This window comes from Sciurus carolinensis, chromosome 17, assembly GCF_902686445.1.
Source record: "Sciurus carolinensis chromosome 17, mSciCar1.2, whole genome shotgun sequence".
Classification (NCBI taxonomy): Eukaryota; Metazoa; Chordata; class Mammalia; order Rodentia; family Sciuridae; genus Sciurus; species Sciurus carolinensis.
In genome coordinates, this window is record NC_062229.1 from 35930482 (window position 1) to 35951088 (window position 20607).

A 20607-nucleotide genomic window follows, 5' to 3' on the forward strand; every position below is an offset into this window, starting at 1 on the left:
CTGAGTGCCAGCATTGAACGAGTAGGGGATGGTGTGGGCTATGAGAAGTTCTGGTTTCTCCCTTGGGTGCTCACTCTACCTGCATCAGCACTTGGAGAAGGCCAGCTTCCATGAATGAGGACGTTTGGCCTGTGGAGAGGCCCAGTGATGAGGAATTGAGTCTCTGCTGAGGCCTCCTGTCAACAAACATAGGATAGCTTTGAAGTCCAGAAATATGGTTTTCCTTTCATGTTAATAGGTATGGAGTTATCCCTTTTTAAAACAATTTTTTTAAAACTTTATTTTATTTATTTTTTTATGTGGTGCTGAGGATAGAACCCAGTGCCTCATACATGCTAGGCAAGCGCTCTACCACTGAACCACCTTCCCAGCCCTGCATTTATTCCTTTTATTGACTGAGTAGTATGTTTGGCTATACTGTAATTATAGTTGATTAATAGATCATTATTGTTAGACCTTATTTTCCATTTTCCCAGTATTATCTTTGGGATCACTTGCTAAAAGTAGAATTGCTAGGTCAAAAGTAGTTATCTTTTAAATCTTTATATATTTATATATATTGCCAAACAGTCCTCTAGGAAAGTTGTACCATTTTACATTTCTACCATCAGTATGTGGGTATTTGTTTAGCATAATTGCCAACAATATTATTTTGATCTTTCTTGTATATACCATATTTGTTGTTAAGGAACCATTGCTTTAAGTAGGACTTTGATCTTCTGAAGCATAAGAACTATTAGTAACCATTGAGTTTTTATTGACCTTAGTAAATGTTTATTGAATTAAACTAAATGATTTTTAATTCATATCTAGCAGGAGTAAGAGAAATGATTAAGGATAAATTCTGTTTTTTAATGTAAAATGGATTGCTGAATGATGAAATCCAAAGGTAGGCTTTGGCCAGCTTTAAGATGGGAGCTATCAGGTATTGTGCCTGTTACTAGTGTTGGGTGTTCTGTTAGGTAATTTATTATGTAGTATGTTTACTGTTTTACCAAAGAGGGTTTTAAGCCCCAGCTTAGCTAGGCTTCAAAACTAGGGTGTCTTTCTATTCTATAGGTACTCCTTGGCATTTTATAGGGGTGTAGTCTTGGTTTTTTTTTTTGTTTTTGTTTTTTGTTTTTTGTTTTAAATTTTGTGGTGCCGGGGATTGAACCCAGGGCCTTGTGCATACAAGGAAAGCACTCTACCAACTGAGCTATATCCCCAGCCACCATGGGTGTAGTGTTGAATAGGCTTGCATAAAAGTTAACTTATAAACACCAGGTCCTGCAGCTGTAAATAGCCTCTGCTTTTATTCACTGAGGTGAGGGAGAAAATGTCCTCTGTGAGACAGGGAGCAGACCAAAATCTCCCACCCCTCTGGGTCCTCCTAATAACCTAGGGAAGGCCATGTCAGAAGATCTGAACCCAAAGTAGTTCAGTGAGGTTCATGGTTCTTGTCACCAGAGTAAAATAGGTGATTTATTTTACATCACTCAAAACCAAATTAAGAAAAAAAATGTTAGCTTTACAATGTTACTCTCTCTCTTGGATATGACTAGTGAGACATGATGAGTTGAAGTTTTTTCTCTACTGATTATCATGATGCTCGACCATAATGTGGCTTCCAACAATGCTGTGGAAATGGGAATCAAATCTCTGCAGAGAAAGCTGGTGTCTAGCACATGAACATGGGCAACTCAGGAAGATTATGGTGCTTTAGCCTACACCAGGGGAGGAAACTCAGAAAGAAGAGACCGTGTTCTGCTTATTGTCACCCGATTTATCTTGAGCTGGAGGAGAATGACTGGAAGTTGCTCCAGGAACAAGAAGGTGGCAATGTGGGTGCTCAGGAGCACTTGCTGGATTCAAATCCTGACAGTTTTAGGTAGTTGTTTTATCCTTCCGCTAGTACTGCTTCACCTTTTAGGACTATTGTGAGGAATATATGCAGCATTGGTGAATCACTTCACACAGTGGCATCCTTTGGAGGTGTTCAGGTTAGCAGTTATCAATGGGCTATGTGTACTTAAGTATTTTGTTTGACTACTCATTTTCACATGACTCATTTTTTCATGTTATCTTTTTAATGCACTGCTGGTATCTTACAAAGGAGTTTAATTTCTAGTAAATCTCTGATCAAGAAGCACTGAAGCAGCAAGTGACTCGAGAGACTATGACTGGAGGACTGAAACTCTGAGGTCAGCCTGGCAACTTAGACTTTGTCTCAAAATAAAATTAAAAGGAACAGGGTGTGGCTTAGTGGTAGAGTGCCCCTGGGCTCAAGCCCCAGTACTGGGGGAAAAAAAAAGTAGTAGTAATGAATGACAGTAGTCAAAGAACTTTAATTTCACCATAGAGATGATTTAATCCTACTCCCTCCATTTAGGAGTTGGAGAGCAAATGGAGTTACTTGACCTGCCTGGGTTCACACAGCTAATGATGGCAGCGTTGCAGTTTAGAAATCACATCTTCTAAATCTTCACATTCTTGATCTGTTAATTATATTGTCATCACAAAATTTCTGGACTGTTGAGTTAGAGATCTATCAGGGAAGTAAAACAGTATTATGAGCATGGCTTTATATCTATACAGTTTGGGTAACTTTGTGTAAATTTTGAGATTTGTAATTAATTTGGTTTCAAATTCGAGCTAAAAAATGAGAATTGATGGCCATGTTTGCTTTGTGGTAAAACAGAACCTAAGTGCTTGAATCTTCTCCTTGACTTACAGAGAGCAACTTATTTTTACAGGGCATAGACAAATAATTTGTAATGTAGGCTTCTTTGCTGTGGAGAATTTCATTTTAGTATGATTAATGAACCTGTCCTCCTTTGGTCCATCCATGGTCACACAGGGTTTGGACCATGGTCTGTGTTTGAATGGTCAGCAAGCGAAGAATGACTTTTTGTTTTTCTAATTTTAAAGCAGTATGGGAAGAAAGTATATGACAGAGAACTGATGTGGCCTGTTAAAATATTTAGTGTCTAGTTCTCTGCACAAAAAACTTTTTGCATGTGAACATGAAAATAGCTATATTATAATAATAATAATTTAGTGAAATGTTTTGGTTTGCTTTTAAACCACCTTTAAAATAGGTTCTTCAAGGAAAGGGAAGGAGGAAGTGCTGGGGAGTAATATTAGCCAAATTATATTGTGTGTGTGTGTGTGTGTGTATGAATATGTAACAACAAATCCTACCATCATGTACAACTATAATGCCTCAATAAACAATAAAAATATGCCTTCCAACAGAAAATCTGGTATATAAAGTGAAAATTTAGGCAAACTATTTAGAGAATAATTTTAGCATCATCACCTAAAATGTTCTGTACTTTATAGGAAGACTTTCATGATGGACTGTTTAAACAGGAACTCTTTGCTTCTATAAGTCTGTTTATAGATCACTAACTATTTGACTGGCAGACTTTAAAGCTGATACGTCTGCTTCACTGCCAGCTGCAGACCAAGGAACTGAAGATAGGTTAATTCTTTAAGCATTGTTTGGATAGGCCCCATTGCTGTACTTGCCTCTTTAAAAGTATATTACTTGTATAGAATAAAATATATATGCAGTTATTTCTACTTTATTTTATTCTTCAAACTGATAGATTCTATAAAATATTCTCCAAAAATATATTGTAATTTAGGGACTTATGTTTCTTGAGAAGTTTGTTCTTAAAAATAATTTTTAATAACCTAGTCAGTAAATGGGCAAAGGAACTAAAAACTTCACAGAAGAAATACATTCAGATGTTCAACATCTCTAGCATCTAGAGAAATGCAAATTAAAACTACACTGAGATTCCATCTCATTCCAGTCAGAATGGCAGTTATAAAGAATACAAGTAACAGTAAATGTTGGTGAGGATGTGGGAAGAAAGGTACACTCATACATTGCTGATAGGACTGCAAATTGGTGCAACCACTATGGAAAGCAGTATGGAGATTCCTTAGATGACTTGGAATGGAATGACTATTTGACCTAGTAATCCCACTCCTTGGTCTATATTCCCAAAGGACTTAAAAACAGTATACTACAATGACACAGCCACATCCATGTTTATAGCAGCTCAACTCAAAAAAACCAAGCTATGGAAACAATCTAGGGGTCCTTCAATGGATGAATGGATAAAGAAAATGTGGTGTCTATATACATACACAGATAACACACATACATATGTACACAATGGAATATTACTCAGCCATAAAGAAGAATGAAATTATGGCATTTGCCTGTAAATGGATGGATCTGGAGATATCATGCTAAGTGAAATAAGCCACTCAAAAAAAAAAAAAAAAAAAAGCCACACACACACAAAGGCCAAATGTTCTCTCAGATTTGTGGATGCTGACCCATAACAAGGGAGGTTGGGGAGGGGAATAATAGAAATAGATTGGACTAGACAAAGTGTAATGAAGGGAAGGGAGGGTGCAAGGGACTAGGAAAGACAATAGAATTAGTGATAACTTTCCTAGCCTTGTATTTGTATACATGACCAGAGTAACTCTACATCAACTATGACCACAAGAGTGGGAACCTAATAGAGTAAGTTGTACTCCATATGTGTATATGTTGTCGTATATAACTAAAAATTTCAAAAAATTTTAAAAGTGATTTTTTTTTTTTTTTTTTTTTTTTGGGTGCTGGGGATCGAACCCAGGGCCTTGTGCTTACAAGTTAAGCTCTCTACTGACTGAGCTATCTCCCCAGCCCCTTAAAAATGATTTTTAAGTGTCTTATCAGTTCTAAAGGATAGGCATCCTGAATTTTAACTTTTTTTTTTTTTTTAATGTTGCAATTACACAGTAGAATAAAGATAGAAGGTTCATGTTTGTTGTTCATGTTGTTTTGGAGGTCCTGGGGATTGAACCCAGGGTCTCAAGTGTGCTAGGCTAGTGCTGTACAGAGCTACACCCCCATCCCATAATGGACTTTTAATATCTTCAAACATAGTCCAGCTTGGCTGTGGCAAAGTAACTTCCAACCAGCAGCTCAGTTCAATGACTGAGAAGTTTTTTCCTACATTTAGTGAAGGAAGAATGTATTACGAGCTTATACTATTAATTGGTTTTATATGTATGGGTAATGAAGGATTTTAGTAGGTAGATTGTGGTAAAGGCCCAGATCAAGCAATTAGGGATGAGGTTTGTTACAAAAACGGAGATCATGGTTATGATTAAGGGATATGAATGTTGGTAAGGGATCTTCTATGCATGGGACATGATTTCTGGGGAACACGATTTCTGTTTTTAATGAACAAGCAGGAAATGCCTGTTAGAAAATAAGACAGTTTCTATGTGACCACTGTGTCAGGTTAATACTTATTTTTGAGTGATATGTTTATAGTGTGAGAAGAGAACTGGGAGGGGGCTATGAGTTAATAAACTTTTTGCTTAAAGACAACAAAGAAGAACAAATAATAAATAATATGATTGAAAGCTGTATATAATGCTAGAACAAGACATCTTTGCAGAGACCTCAGGGAAAAAAAACCAAGATTTTGCAAAATCTTTTGTCTTCATTGGTCTTTTAGATCTTTCATGAAATGGTTTCTATCTTAGGTATATACATTTGCCATCAAGACAATCATGTCAGAGTGCGTTTAGGTGTAAAGTGAAAACTGTAGAAAAATCATTATAATTGAGGGGTGAGACTTAAGAAAAGAAGAAATGGGCTTAAAATATGTGTAAAATATGAGTGTAGATTTTCATCTAACTTCTAGATATTATTAGAGTTGACATGATAGATGGAAGAAAAGTAGTTCTTAGAAATTTTGCTCTCAGATTTTGATTCACTAAAGCAAAGTGCTTCTTTTTTTAATATTTTATTTTTTATTTTAATTTATTTTAATTGTAAACAAATGGGATACATGTTGTTTCTGTTTGTACATGGAGTAAAGGCATACCATTTGTGTAGTCATACATTTACATAGGGTAATGATGTTTGATTCATTGTTATTTTTTACATCCCCCCACCCCTCCCACCCCTCTTTTCCCTCTATACAGTCCCTCCTTCCTCCATTCTTGCCCCCCTCCCACCCCCCATTAAGTGTCATCATCCGCTTATCAGCGAGATCATTTGTCCTTTGGTTTTTTGAGATTGGCTTATCTCACTTAGCATGATATTCTCCAATTTCATCCATTTGCCTACAAATGCCATAATTTTATTATTCTTTATAGCTGAGTAATATTCCATTATATATATATATATATATATATATATATATATATATATATATCACAGTTTCTTTATCCATTCATCAATTGAAGGACATCTAGGTTGGTTCCACAGTCTGGCTATTGTGAATTGAGCAGCTATGAACATTGATGTGGCTGTAATCTCTAGTATGCTGATTTTAAGTCCTTTGGGTATAGGCCGAGGAGTGGGATAGCTGGGTCAAATGGTGGGTCCATTCCAAGTTTTCTAAAGATTCTCCACACTGCTTTCCAGAGTGGCTGCACTAATTTGCAACCCCACTAGCAATGTATGAGTGTACCTTTTTCCCCACATCCTCTCCAACACTTATTGTTGCTTGCATTCTTGATAATCGCCATTCTAATTGGGGTGAGATGGAATCTAGTGTAGTTTTGATTTGCATTTCTATTATTACTGAAGATGGTGAACATTTTTTCATATGTTTGTTGAGTACTTGTAGATCTTCTTCTGTGAAGCGTCTGTTCATATCCTTAGCCCATTTGTTGATTGGGTTATTTGTATTCTTGGTGTAGAGTTTTTTGAGTTCTTTATATATTCTGGAAATTAGCGCTCTATCTGAAGATTTTCTCCCACTCTGTAGGCTCTCTTGTCGCATTGCTGATAGTTTCCTTTGCTGAGAGACAGCTATTTAGTTTGAATCTATCCCAGTTATTCATTCTTGCTTTTATTTCCTGTGCTGTGGGAGTCCTGTTAAGGAAGTCTGATCCTAAGCCAACAAGTTGAAGATTTGGACCTACTTTTTCTTCTATAAGATGAAGGGTCTCTGGTCTGATTCCAAGGTCCTTGATCCATTGTGAGTTGATTTTTGTGCAGGGGTTTAGTTTCATTCTGTTGCATATGGATTTCCAGTTTTGCCAGCACCATTTGTTGAAGAGGCTATCTTTTCTCCATTGCATATTTTTGGCACCTTTGTCTAGTATGAGAAAGTTGTATTTATTTGGGTTTGTGTCCGTGTCCTCTATTCTGTACCATTGATCTTCCTGTCTATTTTGGTGCCAATACCATGCCGTTTTTGTTATTATTGCTTTGTAGTATAGTTGAAGTTCTGGTATTGCAATACCCCCTGTTTCATTCTTCCTGCTAAGGATTGCTTTAGTTATTCTGGGTTTATTATTCTTCCAGATGAATTTCTTGATTGCTTGCTCTATTTCTGTAAGGTACATCATTGGGATTTTAATTGGAATTGCATTGAATATAGCACTTTTGGTAGTATGGCCATTTTGACAATATTAATTCTGCCTATCCAAGAACATGGGAGATCTTTCCATCTTCTAAGGTCTTCCTCAATTTCTTTCTTCAATGTTTTGAAGTTTTCATTGTAGAGATATTTTACCTCTTTGATTAGATTGATTCCCAAGTATTTTTTTTTTTTTTGAGGCTATTGCAAATGGACTTGTTTTCCTCATTTCCCTTTCAGCTGTTTTGTCGCTTGCGTATAAAAATGCTTTAGATTTATGCGTGTTGATTTTATAGCCTGCTATTTTGCCGAATTCATTGATGAGGTCTAGAAGTTTTCTGGGGGAGTTTTTTGGATCCTAATATAGAATCATGTCATCAGCAAATAGTGACAGCTTAAGTTCCTCTTTTCCTATTCGTATCCCTTTAATTTCTTTGGTCTGCCTAATTGCTCTTTCTAGAGTTTCAAGGACAATGTTGAATAGAAGTGATGAAAGAGGACATCCCTGTCTTGTTCCCATTTTTAAAGGGAATGCTTTCAGTTTTTCTCCATTAAGAATGATGTTGGCCATGGGCTTAGCATAAATAGCCTTTACAATGTTCAGGTATGTTCCTACTATCCCTATTTTTTCTAGTGTTTTGAGCATGAAGGGATGTTGTATTTTGTCGAATGCTTTTTCTGCGTCAATTGAAATAACCATATGATTCGAATTATCCTTAAGTCTGTTGACACGATGGATTATGTTTATTGATTTACGGATGTTAAACCATCCTTGCATTCCAGGGATGAACCCCACTTGATCGTGGTGCACAATTTTCTTAATATGTTTTTGGATCTGGTTTGCCAATATTTTGTTAAGGATCTTTGCATCTGTATTCATCAAGGATATTGGTCTAAAATTTTCTTTCCTTGATGTGTCTGCCTGGTTTGGGTATGAGGGTGATGTTAGCTTCATAGAATGAGTTTGGTAGGGTACCCTCCTTTTCTCTTTCCTGGAATACTTTGAGAAGTATCGGAATGAGTTCTTCTTTGAAGATCTTGTGGAACTCGGCTGAGAATCCGTCTGGTCCTGGGCTTTTCTTGGATGGTAGGTTTTTAATGGCTTCTTCTAGTTCATTGCTTGATATTGATCTGTTTAAATTGTGTATGTCCTCCTGGTTCAGTTTGGGAGGAGCATATGTCTCTAGAAATTTGTCAATGTCTTTGGTAGTTTCTATTTTGTTGGAATACAGATTTTCAAAGTAGCTTCTCATGTTCTGTATCTCAGTGGTGTCTGTCGTGATATTCCCTTTTTCATCACGAATTTTAGTAGTTTGAGTCTTCTCTCCTTCTTTGTTAGTGTGACTAAGGGTTTGTCTATTTTGTTTACTTTCTCAAAGAACCAACTTTTTGTTTGGTCAATTTTTTGAATTGTTCTTTTGTTTCAATTTCATTGATTTCAGCTCTGATTTTAATTATTTCCCGTCTTCTACTACTTTTGCTGTTATTCTGTTCTTCTTTTTCTAGGGCGTTGAGCTGTAGTGTTAGGTCATTTAGTTGTTGACTTTTTATTCTTTACTGGAATGTGCTCCATGAAATGAATTTTCCTCTTAGTACCGCTTTCATAGTGTCCCAGAGATTTTGGTATGTTGTATCGTCGTTCTCATTGACCTCTAAGAATTTTTTTTTTATCTCCTCCCTGATGTTTTCTGTTATCCATGTTTCATTCAATAGTATATTATTTAGTCTCCAGGTGTTGGAGTAATTTGTTTTTTATTTTGTCATTGATTTCTACTCTCAGTCCATTATGATCTGATAGAACACAAGACAGTATCTCCATTTTTTTGCATTTCCTAAGGGCTGCTTTGTGGCATAACGTGGTCTATTTTCGAGAAGGTTCCATGTGCTGCTGAGAAGAAAGTGAATCCGTTCGTTGATGGATGGAATATTCTGTATATGTCTATTAAGTCTAGGTTATTGATTGTGTTATTGAGTTCTATGGTTTCTTTGGTTGGTTTTTGTTTGGAAGATCTATCTAGTGGTGACAGCGGTGCGTTAAATCACCCAGAATTATTGTGTTGTGGTCTATGTGATTCCCGAAATTGAGAAGGATTTGTTTGATGTACAGGGATGCACCATTGTTCGGGGCATAAATATTTACTATCATTATGTCTTCCTGATTTATGGTTCCCTTAAGCAGTATGAAATGTCCTTCTTTATCCCTTCTGACTAACTTTGGCTTGAAGTCCACTTTATCTGATATAAGGATGGAAACCCCCGCTTTTTTACTGAGTCCATGTGCGTGGTAGGTTTTTTCCCATCCTTTCACCTTTAGTGTGTGGATGTCTTTTTCTATGAGATGAGTCTCTTGCAGGCAGCATATTGTTGGGTCTTTCTTTTTAATCCATTCTGCCAATCTATGTCTTTTGATTGATGAGTTTAGGCCATTAACATTCAGGGTTATTATTGAGATATGATTTGTATTCCCAGTCATTTGGCTTATTTTTGGTTTTTAAGTTGGCTTGGTTTCTCCTTTGAGTGGTTTTTCTCTAAGGTAGTTCCTCCCTTTGCTGACCTACATTGTTGTTTTTCATTTCCTCCTCATGGATTATTTTGTTGAGAACATTTTGTAGCACAGGCTTTCTATTTGTAAATTCTTTTAACTTTCATTTATCATGGAAGGATTTTATTTCATCTTCAAATCTGAAGGTTAGTTTTGCTGGATATAGGATTCTTGGTTGGCAACCATGTTCTTTCAGAGCTTGAAATATATTATTCCAGGCCCTTCTAGCTTTTAGAGTCTGGGTTGAGAAGTCGGCTACTATCCGTATTGGTGTCCCCCTATATGTAATCTGATGCTTTTCTCTCACGGCCCTCAAAATCCTACCTTTATTTTGAATGTTAGGCATTTTCATTATAATGTGCCTTGGTGTGGACCTGTTGTGATTTTGTGCATTTGGTGTTCTATTAGCCTCTTGTATTTGATTTTCCATTACATTCTTCAGGTTTGGGAAATTTTCTGATATTATTTCATTGAATAGGTTGTTCATTCCTTTGGTTTGTATCTCAGTGTCTTCCTCAATCCCAATAATTCTTAAATTTGTTCTTTTCATTATGTCCCATAGTTCTTGGAGATTCTGTTCATGATTTTTTACCATCTTCTCTGCTTGGGCAACTTTATTTTCAAGATTAAATATTTTGTCTTCATTGTCTGAGGTTCTGTTTTCCAATCTGGTCTAGTGTTTTGGTGATGTTTTCCATTGAGTTTTTTATTTGGTTTATTGTTTCCTTCATTTTAAGGATTTCCTTTTTTTTTTTTTGAGAATCTTTAGCTCTTTGTTGAAATGATCTTTTGCTTCCTGCAGGTGCTCTTTCAGCTTATTGGTATTATCATTCATTGCCTGCATTTGTTCTCTTATCTCATCCTTTGCTTCGCAAATCATCTTAAGCATGTATAATCTGAAGTCCTTTTCTGACATTTCTTCTAACATACTGTCATTGGGTTCTATTAATATAGAATCTAGATTTGTTTGGATCATTTTCTTCCCTTGTTTCTTCATGTTGTTCATGTATCTTCCCCTCTAGCAGTGCAGATCTGGGGTATTGCAGATTTCCCCCTATAGGCTTATAGTGGCCCTATAGGTTTCCAAAACCCTTTCTTTAAGGGAAGATCAATATTAGCAGTGCCCAATTCAGACACTATGCAATCCTAGACCAAATAGCCCCTATGAGGACAATAACAAAATTGTCATAATAAACAGAATGAGTTCAAATATTATCTTCAGTAAAACAAACAGATTTGCAATAAGGTGTGCAGTTTCAAATGGAGGACAAAGAGGATGCAGAGGGATGTAGAATGTGGCTGTTAATGGGATAAGAAAAGAATATACAGAAGTTCTAGATAATAGAAAGGGTGAGAGTGTAATCAAAAGAAATTAAATGTTAGCATGCAAAAAAGGGAGAAAGAGACTCTGAGGGAACAGGTAAACAAAAGGAAAAGAGAGCAAGAAAAGTAAAGAAATAAAAACTTAAAATTTTTCAATAAGGAGAAAAAAGAAAAACTACAGTATAACAGTCATATAGTAATAAAACCTCCCTGTGTTCAGTAGCGTGATGCAGGAGAGGTACCTGACAATGAGCTTCAAGCCTCCAGCAGGCGTCTCAGGATGGGTTTTGCCCCACCCAAAGATCGGAGCTATGGCTTCCAGGATTATCCAAGAGGGCCACTCCGGCTTCAAAATATGTTGGCAAATGGGGAGCTGCAGCTCAGGGTGTGGACATGGTTGACTGGAGGTTCTGCAGGTGGGGTGCGGTTGGTCAGGCAGGGGTCCTGGAGGTCGGGTGTGTTTGGTGTGGTTGCAGGATCCTGGAGGCCGGGTGCAATCAGTCGGTCTGGGGTCCCGGTGATAGGGCGCAGTCCGTTGGTCTGGGGGTCCTGGTGGCAGGGAAGCAGTTAGTCGATGTGAGGGCCCCAGAGGCAGGGAGTGATCGGTTGGACTGAGGGATCCTGGAGACAGGGCTCAGTCAGTCCAACCAGGGGTCCTACGGAGCCTGGCTGTTGTCTAAAAATGGCGGCAGCCATGTGTAATCAGACCTGCAAGCACTGTCACAGTGAAGTTCAAGGCAACAGCAGGCAGCTGGTGCTCCACTGGCGGTCGGCGATCAGGACGATCGGGAGGTGAACCTTGTGCGTTGGGTGATGGATAGGTGAAAGGGAGGCAATGGACAGTCGAGAGGCAGGCAGATGGCCAGCAAAGTGCTTCTTTAAACGTTTTGAGAAAATTTCTTTTTGCCAAGCACTGGTTAGGTAGTTAGAAAATTCTTGAGACTAGGGATTCAAGGGAATTACACTCCCAAGGAAGTTGACTTGGCTTCTTTGGGGAGGCTTAAATTATTCCCGTTGTACCAATCTTTGTGTTTATGGCCTTGGCCTCAATTTCCTCATCTGTAAGAAGATCAGATTTTGTGTGAGTCCCTGGTAACCCCAAATGCTGTGTTTATGAAGTCTTTATTCTCAATGTGATCACTTCTGATTTGTTACCAGAAATGAATTTTGAATCATAAGGTGGGGGGAAAAGTGTCAGACTAATTTTTAACGTATTACATTTTTTTTACCATATATTCTTTTCTTTTTCAATTTTATTTTTTAAAGTTTATTTTTAAAAGAATCTATAAGGTGTTGAATGCTAAGCATAACTGTCATCATTTAAAATTCCAGAAGAGAGAAACTATCAGTATAGTATTTTCAGATAGAATCAGGAGAATAGGAACATCCACCTATCACTTAGGTACACTGGCACACTTCTCAACAACTCAGTAGACTGAAGGAGGATCCCAAGTTCCAGGGTAGCCTCGACAATGTAGGGAGACCCTGTCTCAAAGTAAAAAGGGCTGGGGATGTAGCTCAGTGGTTGAATACTTGCCTAACATGTGCAAGTGCCTGGATCTTCCCTAGTCCCCCCCCCCCCCCCCCCCCCCGCAAAAAAGAGTACTTTTCGAAGCTGTGATGTTTTATATTGTCTCCCCATCCCCTGAAAAATGTCTTATGGAAGATGCTGTTTGTTACAGGATATAACAAGACTTAATGAGGAGTAGCAATCCTGGGAGAGAGAATCCTGGAGGTGATGGAGATTGTATCTTTGATTCTGTAGCTACCCAGTTCCAGTTATCTTCTGTCAGATTACCTTTTTGGTTGAAGCTAGTTCCAGCTGGGTTTTTCACCTGGCACCAGAAAGCGTCTTTAAATGATCTGTATCATAGTTAAAATGCTATCTTTTTTTTATATATGTATCTAGGTGAAGATGGAGCTGGAAAAACAAGCTTAATAAGAAAAATTCAGGGAATAGAGGAGTACAAGAAAGGAAGAGGATTGGAATATTTGTACTTAAATGTACATGATGAAGACAGGGATGGTGAGTGTCAACTTATGTTTCCTGTAGTCTGTTGTGAGGTGCATTGTTGCTCACCTTAGCTGTTGACTTTTCTTAGCGTGTCATTTTTTACTAGGACTTCTTCAATGTCATGTAGGTCAGTTAGATACTTATGTTTAGGCATACGTCGTTGATATGGGACTGGGGTTCACAAAGTGATACTTTAAAGCATCTTAGGGTATTCTGGGGTTCATATAATGCTATTTTTAAGCATCTATGGTTTTCAGATGTTAACTTTTGGACTCTCTATGAAGAATTTCAATTTCTCAGTTTATTTTCCCTCAGATAATGATTATTTTGCTGACTCCCTTTTCACTTTTCTTCATTTTCTAATAATAAAGTAATGTATTCTCCAGACTTTTTCATCTGGTCAACCATTTTTTTCTCTTATCAATCACTGGCCTTCTCATTTTTGTATATAATATCTTTAGTATGCATGAGTTTATTTGCTCTTAGTAAAAATATTAACATGTTGGGCTGTCAATGTGGTTCAATGGTAGAGCCCTTGCCTAGTGTGTGTGAGAACCCAAGTTCAATCTCCAGCACCTCATATGTTTATAAATACATAAATAAAATATGTTATGCACTTTTTTGGTTTTGGATTAAGATTTATGAAGTAAAGGTTGCTTTGGTGTTCTGGTGGGCCATTAAATCATTTTAGGCCTTTACTAAAAATTGGTAGATGTGACGTAAATATTTATTTGAACTTTATCAAAGTTAATTGATATCTCCTGTGTAGATGCCCTAAAATACTAAGTCATATTGTTAGTTTGATGAAGAAGTGATTTAATCCTGTTGCCTTGGTAACTTTCTTTTGTCTGTTATAGATCAAACAAGATGTAATGTATGGATCTTAGATGGAGACCTTTATCACAAAGGGCTCCTTAAATTTTCACTGGATGCCATTTCTCTGAAGGACACTCTAGTTATGTTTGTCGTTGATATGTCAAAGCCTTGGACTGCTTTGGATTCTTTACAGAAGTGGGCAAGTGTTGTTAGAGAACATGTTGACAAATTGAAAATTCCTCCTGAAGAGATGAAAGAAATGGAACAAAAGCGTGAGTAGTCTAGAAATACTAATATAGGTATCAAATACCAAATATTTTCATTAAAAATTTTTACTGTAAATGAGGTTTAATGAAGAAACACAATTGACTACTGTTTTTGAAACTTAATTAGAGTGACATGCTAGGTTTTAATATAGTTTTAAATTGGAAACTTACATAATGGTAAACTTCTGATTACAGGTGCCTTTTCTTCTTGCCAAAAGGTTGTGTGTGTTCATTTTTGGAAGTAATTTTTCAGGGGGAAAAATAGGAATCTCTCTTCAACTGCTCATTTCCAGAAGTTTTAATTAATTAACTAATTAATTAATTTACTTACTTTATGGTAATCTCATCAACTTTGTTAATATGAAATGTGTGAAAAGATGTTAACAACATAAATATAAAGATGTTAAGCTGATTTAATTATTTACAAAGTGCATAATACATTTTGCACATGCTTTTGTGAATTAGAAGTTTTCATGGAGATTATGAAAACAAAAAAGAATAATTTCTAATAGTTTGTAAACCTGAGAGTTCTTCAATTGCCAGTGTTGTGCTTTGCCTAAGGAAATATGTAGATGAAATGGTTTATTATTGTTAGCCAGGGTAACTTTTAGGGATAAATTGATAGCTTACTGAAATTTAAATGTAAAGAAAGAAAAACTTAAAAGAATGTTTGTCCTAAGTCATTGAAAAGGATGTCTAATGCTTTTAATCTGTACTTTTTTTTTTTTTTTTTCTCTGTTGACCTTGGCCTGTGGAGTTGCCACCCCACCCTCACCCCCTGATCTGATTTATACTAGAGCAATGGTGCTAGCCTGTGGTCCCTGGACTAGCAGCATCAGTATCAGTATAGCTGGGAACCTGAAAGAAATTCTCACCTCAGACTACTGAGTGAGAAACTCGAAGGCAGATCAGTAATCTGTGATTTAACAAGCTCTTTGGGTGATTCTGGTATGATAAAATTTGAGAGCAACTGTTAGATTTCAACTTCTGATCTTTATTAAAGGTAATAACCACAAGAACTGCTAATGGTACATAACATGCCCCTTCCTGGGGACTCATACTCAACTGTTCAGGTTCCTTGTTCCTTGATCCCATGTAAATTCAGGAGTTTTCCTCCATAGGAGTCAAAGTTCATAATCCAAAAAAGAATCTAGCTCATAGCTGCTTAAAAAAAAAAAAACTTTTTCTCTAGTTATTAAAGTGATATAGTTAGGTGTATTAATATTCATAAAATATGCCTTAGTATATTATTTTTTTCTGATATTCTTTTTATTTCTAAGCTGAAGTTTTTGGTTTTCTTCTTGATTATCTCTTGCTTAGTTGTTATTTTCCTACAGCATTAAGTATTTGAAAACTTGACATTTTATGGGTCTGTGCAGTTATTTCCTCACATTCTGTTTTAATCCTGTGCAGTGAATAATTTGTTTCCAGATTTGTTGTTTTGCTTTTAAACATGAAAAACAGTGTTAAATGGAAATTCCTATGTTGTGCCTTCCTGATTGTGTCCTTGAGAATTCCTAGAAAGGTAATTACTGAGTCATTGCATACATTTTTAAGGCTTTTGACATGTTCACTTCACTTTTTTTTTAATTGACTTTGTTTTTTGAGTGATAGTTTTGACAGTCTTGCAAATGACTTCAAAAAGTTTTTCATTGGTAATAGCTCATTAATTTTTATCAGGTTTATAGAATGAACATGGCACAAGATTGAGTCTAAGTAAAAGGAAACCTGAATAAAGGACTTAGCAAAAGAAAATTAATATTAGAAAGTCATCTAGCATAGTGGGATTTTTATTTATTTTTATTGAAGTACGGAGGATTGAATCTATTACTGAGCTACATCCCTAACCCTTGTCATTTTTTTATTTTGAGACAGGGTCTCACTATTGCCCAGGCTGGACTTGAATTTGTGATCCTCTTGCCTTAGCCTCCCGAGTTGCTTGGATTACAGATGTGTACCACTATGCCCAGCTAAAACTGTGTTTTATTTTATTTTATTTAAAAAATTTTTTGTGGTACTGGGGATTGAACCCAGGGCCTTGTGCAGGCGAAGCAAGCACTCTACCAAATGAGCTATATCCCCAGCCCTAACACTGTTTTAAATTGCTTTTATTTTTCTTTTATTCTACAGTACCCTTCCTTTCAGAGAAGGTAAAGAGCCAAAGGTATAGTATAACTTGTCCAAAGTCTTTTGCACAGATTGAATCAGACCTACATATAGCTCTACTCTGGAGTTATCAGTGTAGTATTGTGGCTCAAAATTATTGCTGTGGTTCCAGTGCCCATATACTCTTCTTTGAAATAGGTTTCTTTCTTTTTTTTTTTTTTTAATTTTTATTTTGGTACTGGGTATTAATTCCAGGGGCACTTCACCACTGAGCTACACCCTTAGCCTTTTTCATTTTTCATTTTGAGACAGGGTCTTGCTGAGTTGCCCAGGCTGGCTTTGAACTTGCAATCCTTCTGCCTCAGCCTCCCTGGTCACTCGGATTATAGGCATGCACCACCATGCCTGGCCTGGAATAGATTTCTTAAACACTTTTTTGTTTCTTCTCTTATATAAAATTAAGTATAAACTCTAGTAAACTACATATTTAAATTATGGCAGAAATAACTACTTGCTGAAAAAAAACAATTTCTAAACTGTTTACTTTGATTTTTCAGTGATTAGAGACTTCCAAGAATATGTAGAGCCTGGAGAAGATTTCCCAGCTTCTCCTCAGAGAAGAAACATTGCATCGCAGGAAGACAAAGACGACAGTGTAGTTTTACCTCTGGGTGCAGATACACTTACACATAACTTGGGCATTCCAGTCCTAGTAGTTTGCACAAAGGTTAGTTTGCTTCTTACAGATTTTGCTATCGACACTCACCAACAATGAACAACTACTTTGTTTTCCATGTTGTTTTGGAGTTGCGTTAGTGTTTGTAGATAATTTTTTTTTATCACACAGAAGTACTAGTTTTAAAATATTTGTTAGTGCTTAAATGTTACTTTGTGACTTTTTAAAATTTTTTATTTTGTTTTCTTCACAGTCATTTCACTTGTAGAAATATTGGCCTAAGGTTATATAAGTTGGCTTGTGTCTACAGAAGATGAGGTCTAGCTTTCATGGTCATAGCAAAAAATGGGCAGAGGGAAAAGTACATCTTTTAGTTCTAATCCCCACACACCAGAAAATTCTGGTGTAGCAGATGACGGTGTGAAGGGAAGGAAAGTGCAGTCTTTTTGCTGCTTCAGTGTTATCCATCTTTCCTTTCCTTGGCTGTAGCTTCTCTGATTGTGATCATAATTGTTTTAAAGAAATTGTTTCTTCAGATACTTTGTGATTGAATTTTGTTTTCATAATTTCAATTACACTTCATTGTACAGTCAGTGCAGTACACATAATTACAGGGGAAATGATAGTTTATTAATTTTGTAAAATTTTTCAAGATTACATTTTGATATATTAATCCACTAATGTACTTAAAATGGACTTTTAAACACCTCGAAGCACCTATTATGATATAAAATTGATATGCAGTTATCTAGGGTTTCAATTTTCAAGCCTGAAGTTATCATCTACTGTGTTTTATAAAACCTTCAAGCACTTTCAGATGTACTTAAGTTTATGAGTTTTTAAATGTGTAAGGGAACCGGTGAATGTGTGTGGAAGTATGGTGGTTCAACTCCTTCCATTTAAAAGATTAGAAATGGATGTTCAGGGAGATTAAGTTTCCTGTCGTAGGTCCAAGCCCTCTGATTCGATTAACTTTGTTTTTTGTTGTGGTGGGAATTGAACCCAGGGCCTCATGCATGCTAAGGAGGTGTTTTACCATTGCTACAGTTAAAATCTCTTTATTAAACTGCCATGCTTCCACTAAAGTGTCATTAAACCTACAGTACTATGGTTAAAGTATCTTTAATTATTTGAAATTACTCTCAATATCCTATAAAATGGGCAAACAAGTGCTGGTCAATTAAACAAGGAGCTGGGTGTGGTGGTATACACCTGTAATCATAGCAACTTGGGAGACTCAGGCAGGGGAGGATAGCAAGGTAGAAGCCAACTTCAGTAACTTAGTAAGACCCAGTCTCAAAATTAAAAATAAAAAGGGCTGGGAGATGTAGCTCAGAGGTAGAGCAGTCGTGGGTTCAATCCCCAGTACCTTTAAAAAAAAAAAAAAAAGAAAGAAAGAAAAAGTGGTACAAGGAGATTCTATCCTATAATGTTTATATATGTAACAAAAGAGTTAAACTCAAACTAATATTTGGTATAGTGAATATTATGAAATATTTATTTTTAAAATTTCACACCTTCAATTTAGAAGGGTTTGGAAAAAAATATTTGAATTAAGATAATTTTGCAGGTAGCATTTAAAAAATAAACTGAATTTCCCTTACTTTGTTATTGGTGAGATTGTAGTGAGCATGAATAAAAACATCAGAAAAGAAATGAAAGTCGTTTGGAATTATAAGATAAATAGAAGAACAAAGAGGAACTGGTGAGAGGTGAAGACTCCCTGGTTATACTGATACATTTTAAAGAACTGAGATCGATTTTAGATTTAAAAAAAAAATTATTATAGAATTTAAAGTCAAATTAGCAAGTATGGCTGATATTGGACCAGGTCCAACAAGTTTCTAGAGAGGGGGATCTCAACTCAGGATGAGTGGGGTTCTTGACACATAATGGCAGAAATAAGTTACAGACAACATCAGTTAGAGGCACAGACAGATGCATTTAGGAAACCAGAGACAAATTCAAGGGAGAATGTAGGCCATCTCAAGAGTAAGAGACACTTTTGGGGTTATTGGACTCTTTTTGAAAGAAAAATATTATAGGGTGGACATGGGAAGGTGTGTGGGGATGACATCAGTCTGATGATCACAAGCTGATTTATGGTGGCCTGACATTCTTAGAATCCTTAGGCTAACAGTCTTCATTATCTGACCAGTTGGAAAGTATATTATAGATTTCTTGAAATAGTATATCTCTCTTTGCTTTATTTATTTATTATGTAGACTAATTAATAGTACAGTTTTCATAAGTGAAATTTGGGACTGTCAGGCCTGGGAGAGAAATTGGCTTGGGGAAGAAAGGTATTTGGAACTTTAGTACAAGGCTTTGAATTAAAGTTGTGTTTTTCTTGTTTTTTGTCTCTTTCCTCCCTATTTTTTCTTTCCTATCCTATTTCATGATCACTTAGTATAAGCTTGGCTTGTTAGTCTTCATTCCTACACGACCAAAACTTTCTCTTTGGTGTTCTGATCAGATGCAACATAACAGAAGTCAGCTAGCGGTTTTAACTTATATTCTTGTATTCATTTTGTTCAGTCACAATAGCAAAGTGGTAGATTTGTGATGGTCCTCACCCAGAAATGAACTGCTTAAATTATTACATTTAATTTTTATTAAATAATTTTAATTCAACAGTGTGATGCTATTAGTGTATTGGAGAAAGAACATGACTACAGAGATGAACATTTCGATTTTATCCAGTCACACATCCGGAAGTTTTGTTTACAGTGTATCCTTTTAATAACATTTATGAATGCAGTGTACCCTACCTATTTTGTTTTTTAAAATAAAGGCATTAAGGTACTTTAGAAATTCTGTAAATGTTATTTGTCTTGTATGTGATTAGAAATTTAACTTTAGTTCCCAAGTCATTTATATGTGAATATTTTTAGGTATGAAAACAAGTGTTGAAATATCTAAGTTTGATCTGCTGCTTTTAAAGTACCGTGCTTAAGAAAAATCATTATTGTGGAAAATTCTAATGCAAAGGCATTGCGGACATATCTGATTAAAAACTATTCACTTATTGGGGATGGGTGGTGAGGCAAGATCAAATCTTCAAGTTGTATATTTTCATTCTTAGTTTGTTTAATATGTTAGCTTCTCCATATAGAGTCTAACTTATTGGCTTCAAAATATGGCTATATGGTTAGCTAATACCTATTGGACTGAAATAGTCCAAGGTGTGAATGGAGAATCTGTACTTTTTAACTTGGTGTTGTATTTGTGACCACAGGGTTGGAAAACCTGTCATAGGGAGCCTTTTAAATTTAGATTGCAGGGATTAGGTGAACCAGTGAGTAACATTTACTACTAGGAAAAAGAGGAAATGAAGGTTCTAGTGAATGTTTTCAAGGGAATTCACAGTTGAAAACATTTACACCTTGAGTACACTGACAAGAGCTAGATGTTCCCTTCTGCCCCTGTTGGATCTTATTTATAATTACATTCCACAGCCAAATCTTTTGAGTCCAAGAGTAATG

The 20607-nt window shown here is 36.2% G+C and overlaps 1 protein-coding gene across 1 annotated transcript in view; it reads left to right on the plus strand.

The window, feature by feature from the left end:
- Positions 1–20607, plus strand: part of Dync1li1 (dynein cytoplasmic 1 light intermediate chain 1) — a 36840-nt gene that overhangs the window by 6983 nt on the left and 9250 nt on the right. The window contains exons 3-6 of the mRNA XM_047531865.1: positions 13154–13270; positions 14116–14346; positions 17004–17173; positions 19760–19853. Of these exons, the coding sequence (XP_047387821.1) occupies positions 13154–13270; positions 14116–14346; positions 17004–17173; positions 19760–19853 (612 nt within the window). The remainder of the gene's footprint in view (positions 1–13153; positions 13271–14115; positions 14347–17003; positions 17174–19759; positions 19854–20607) is intronic.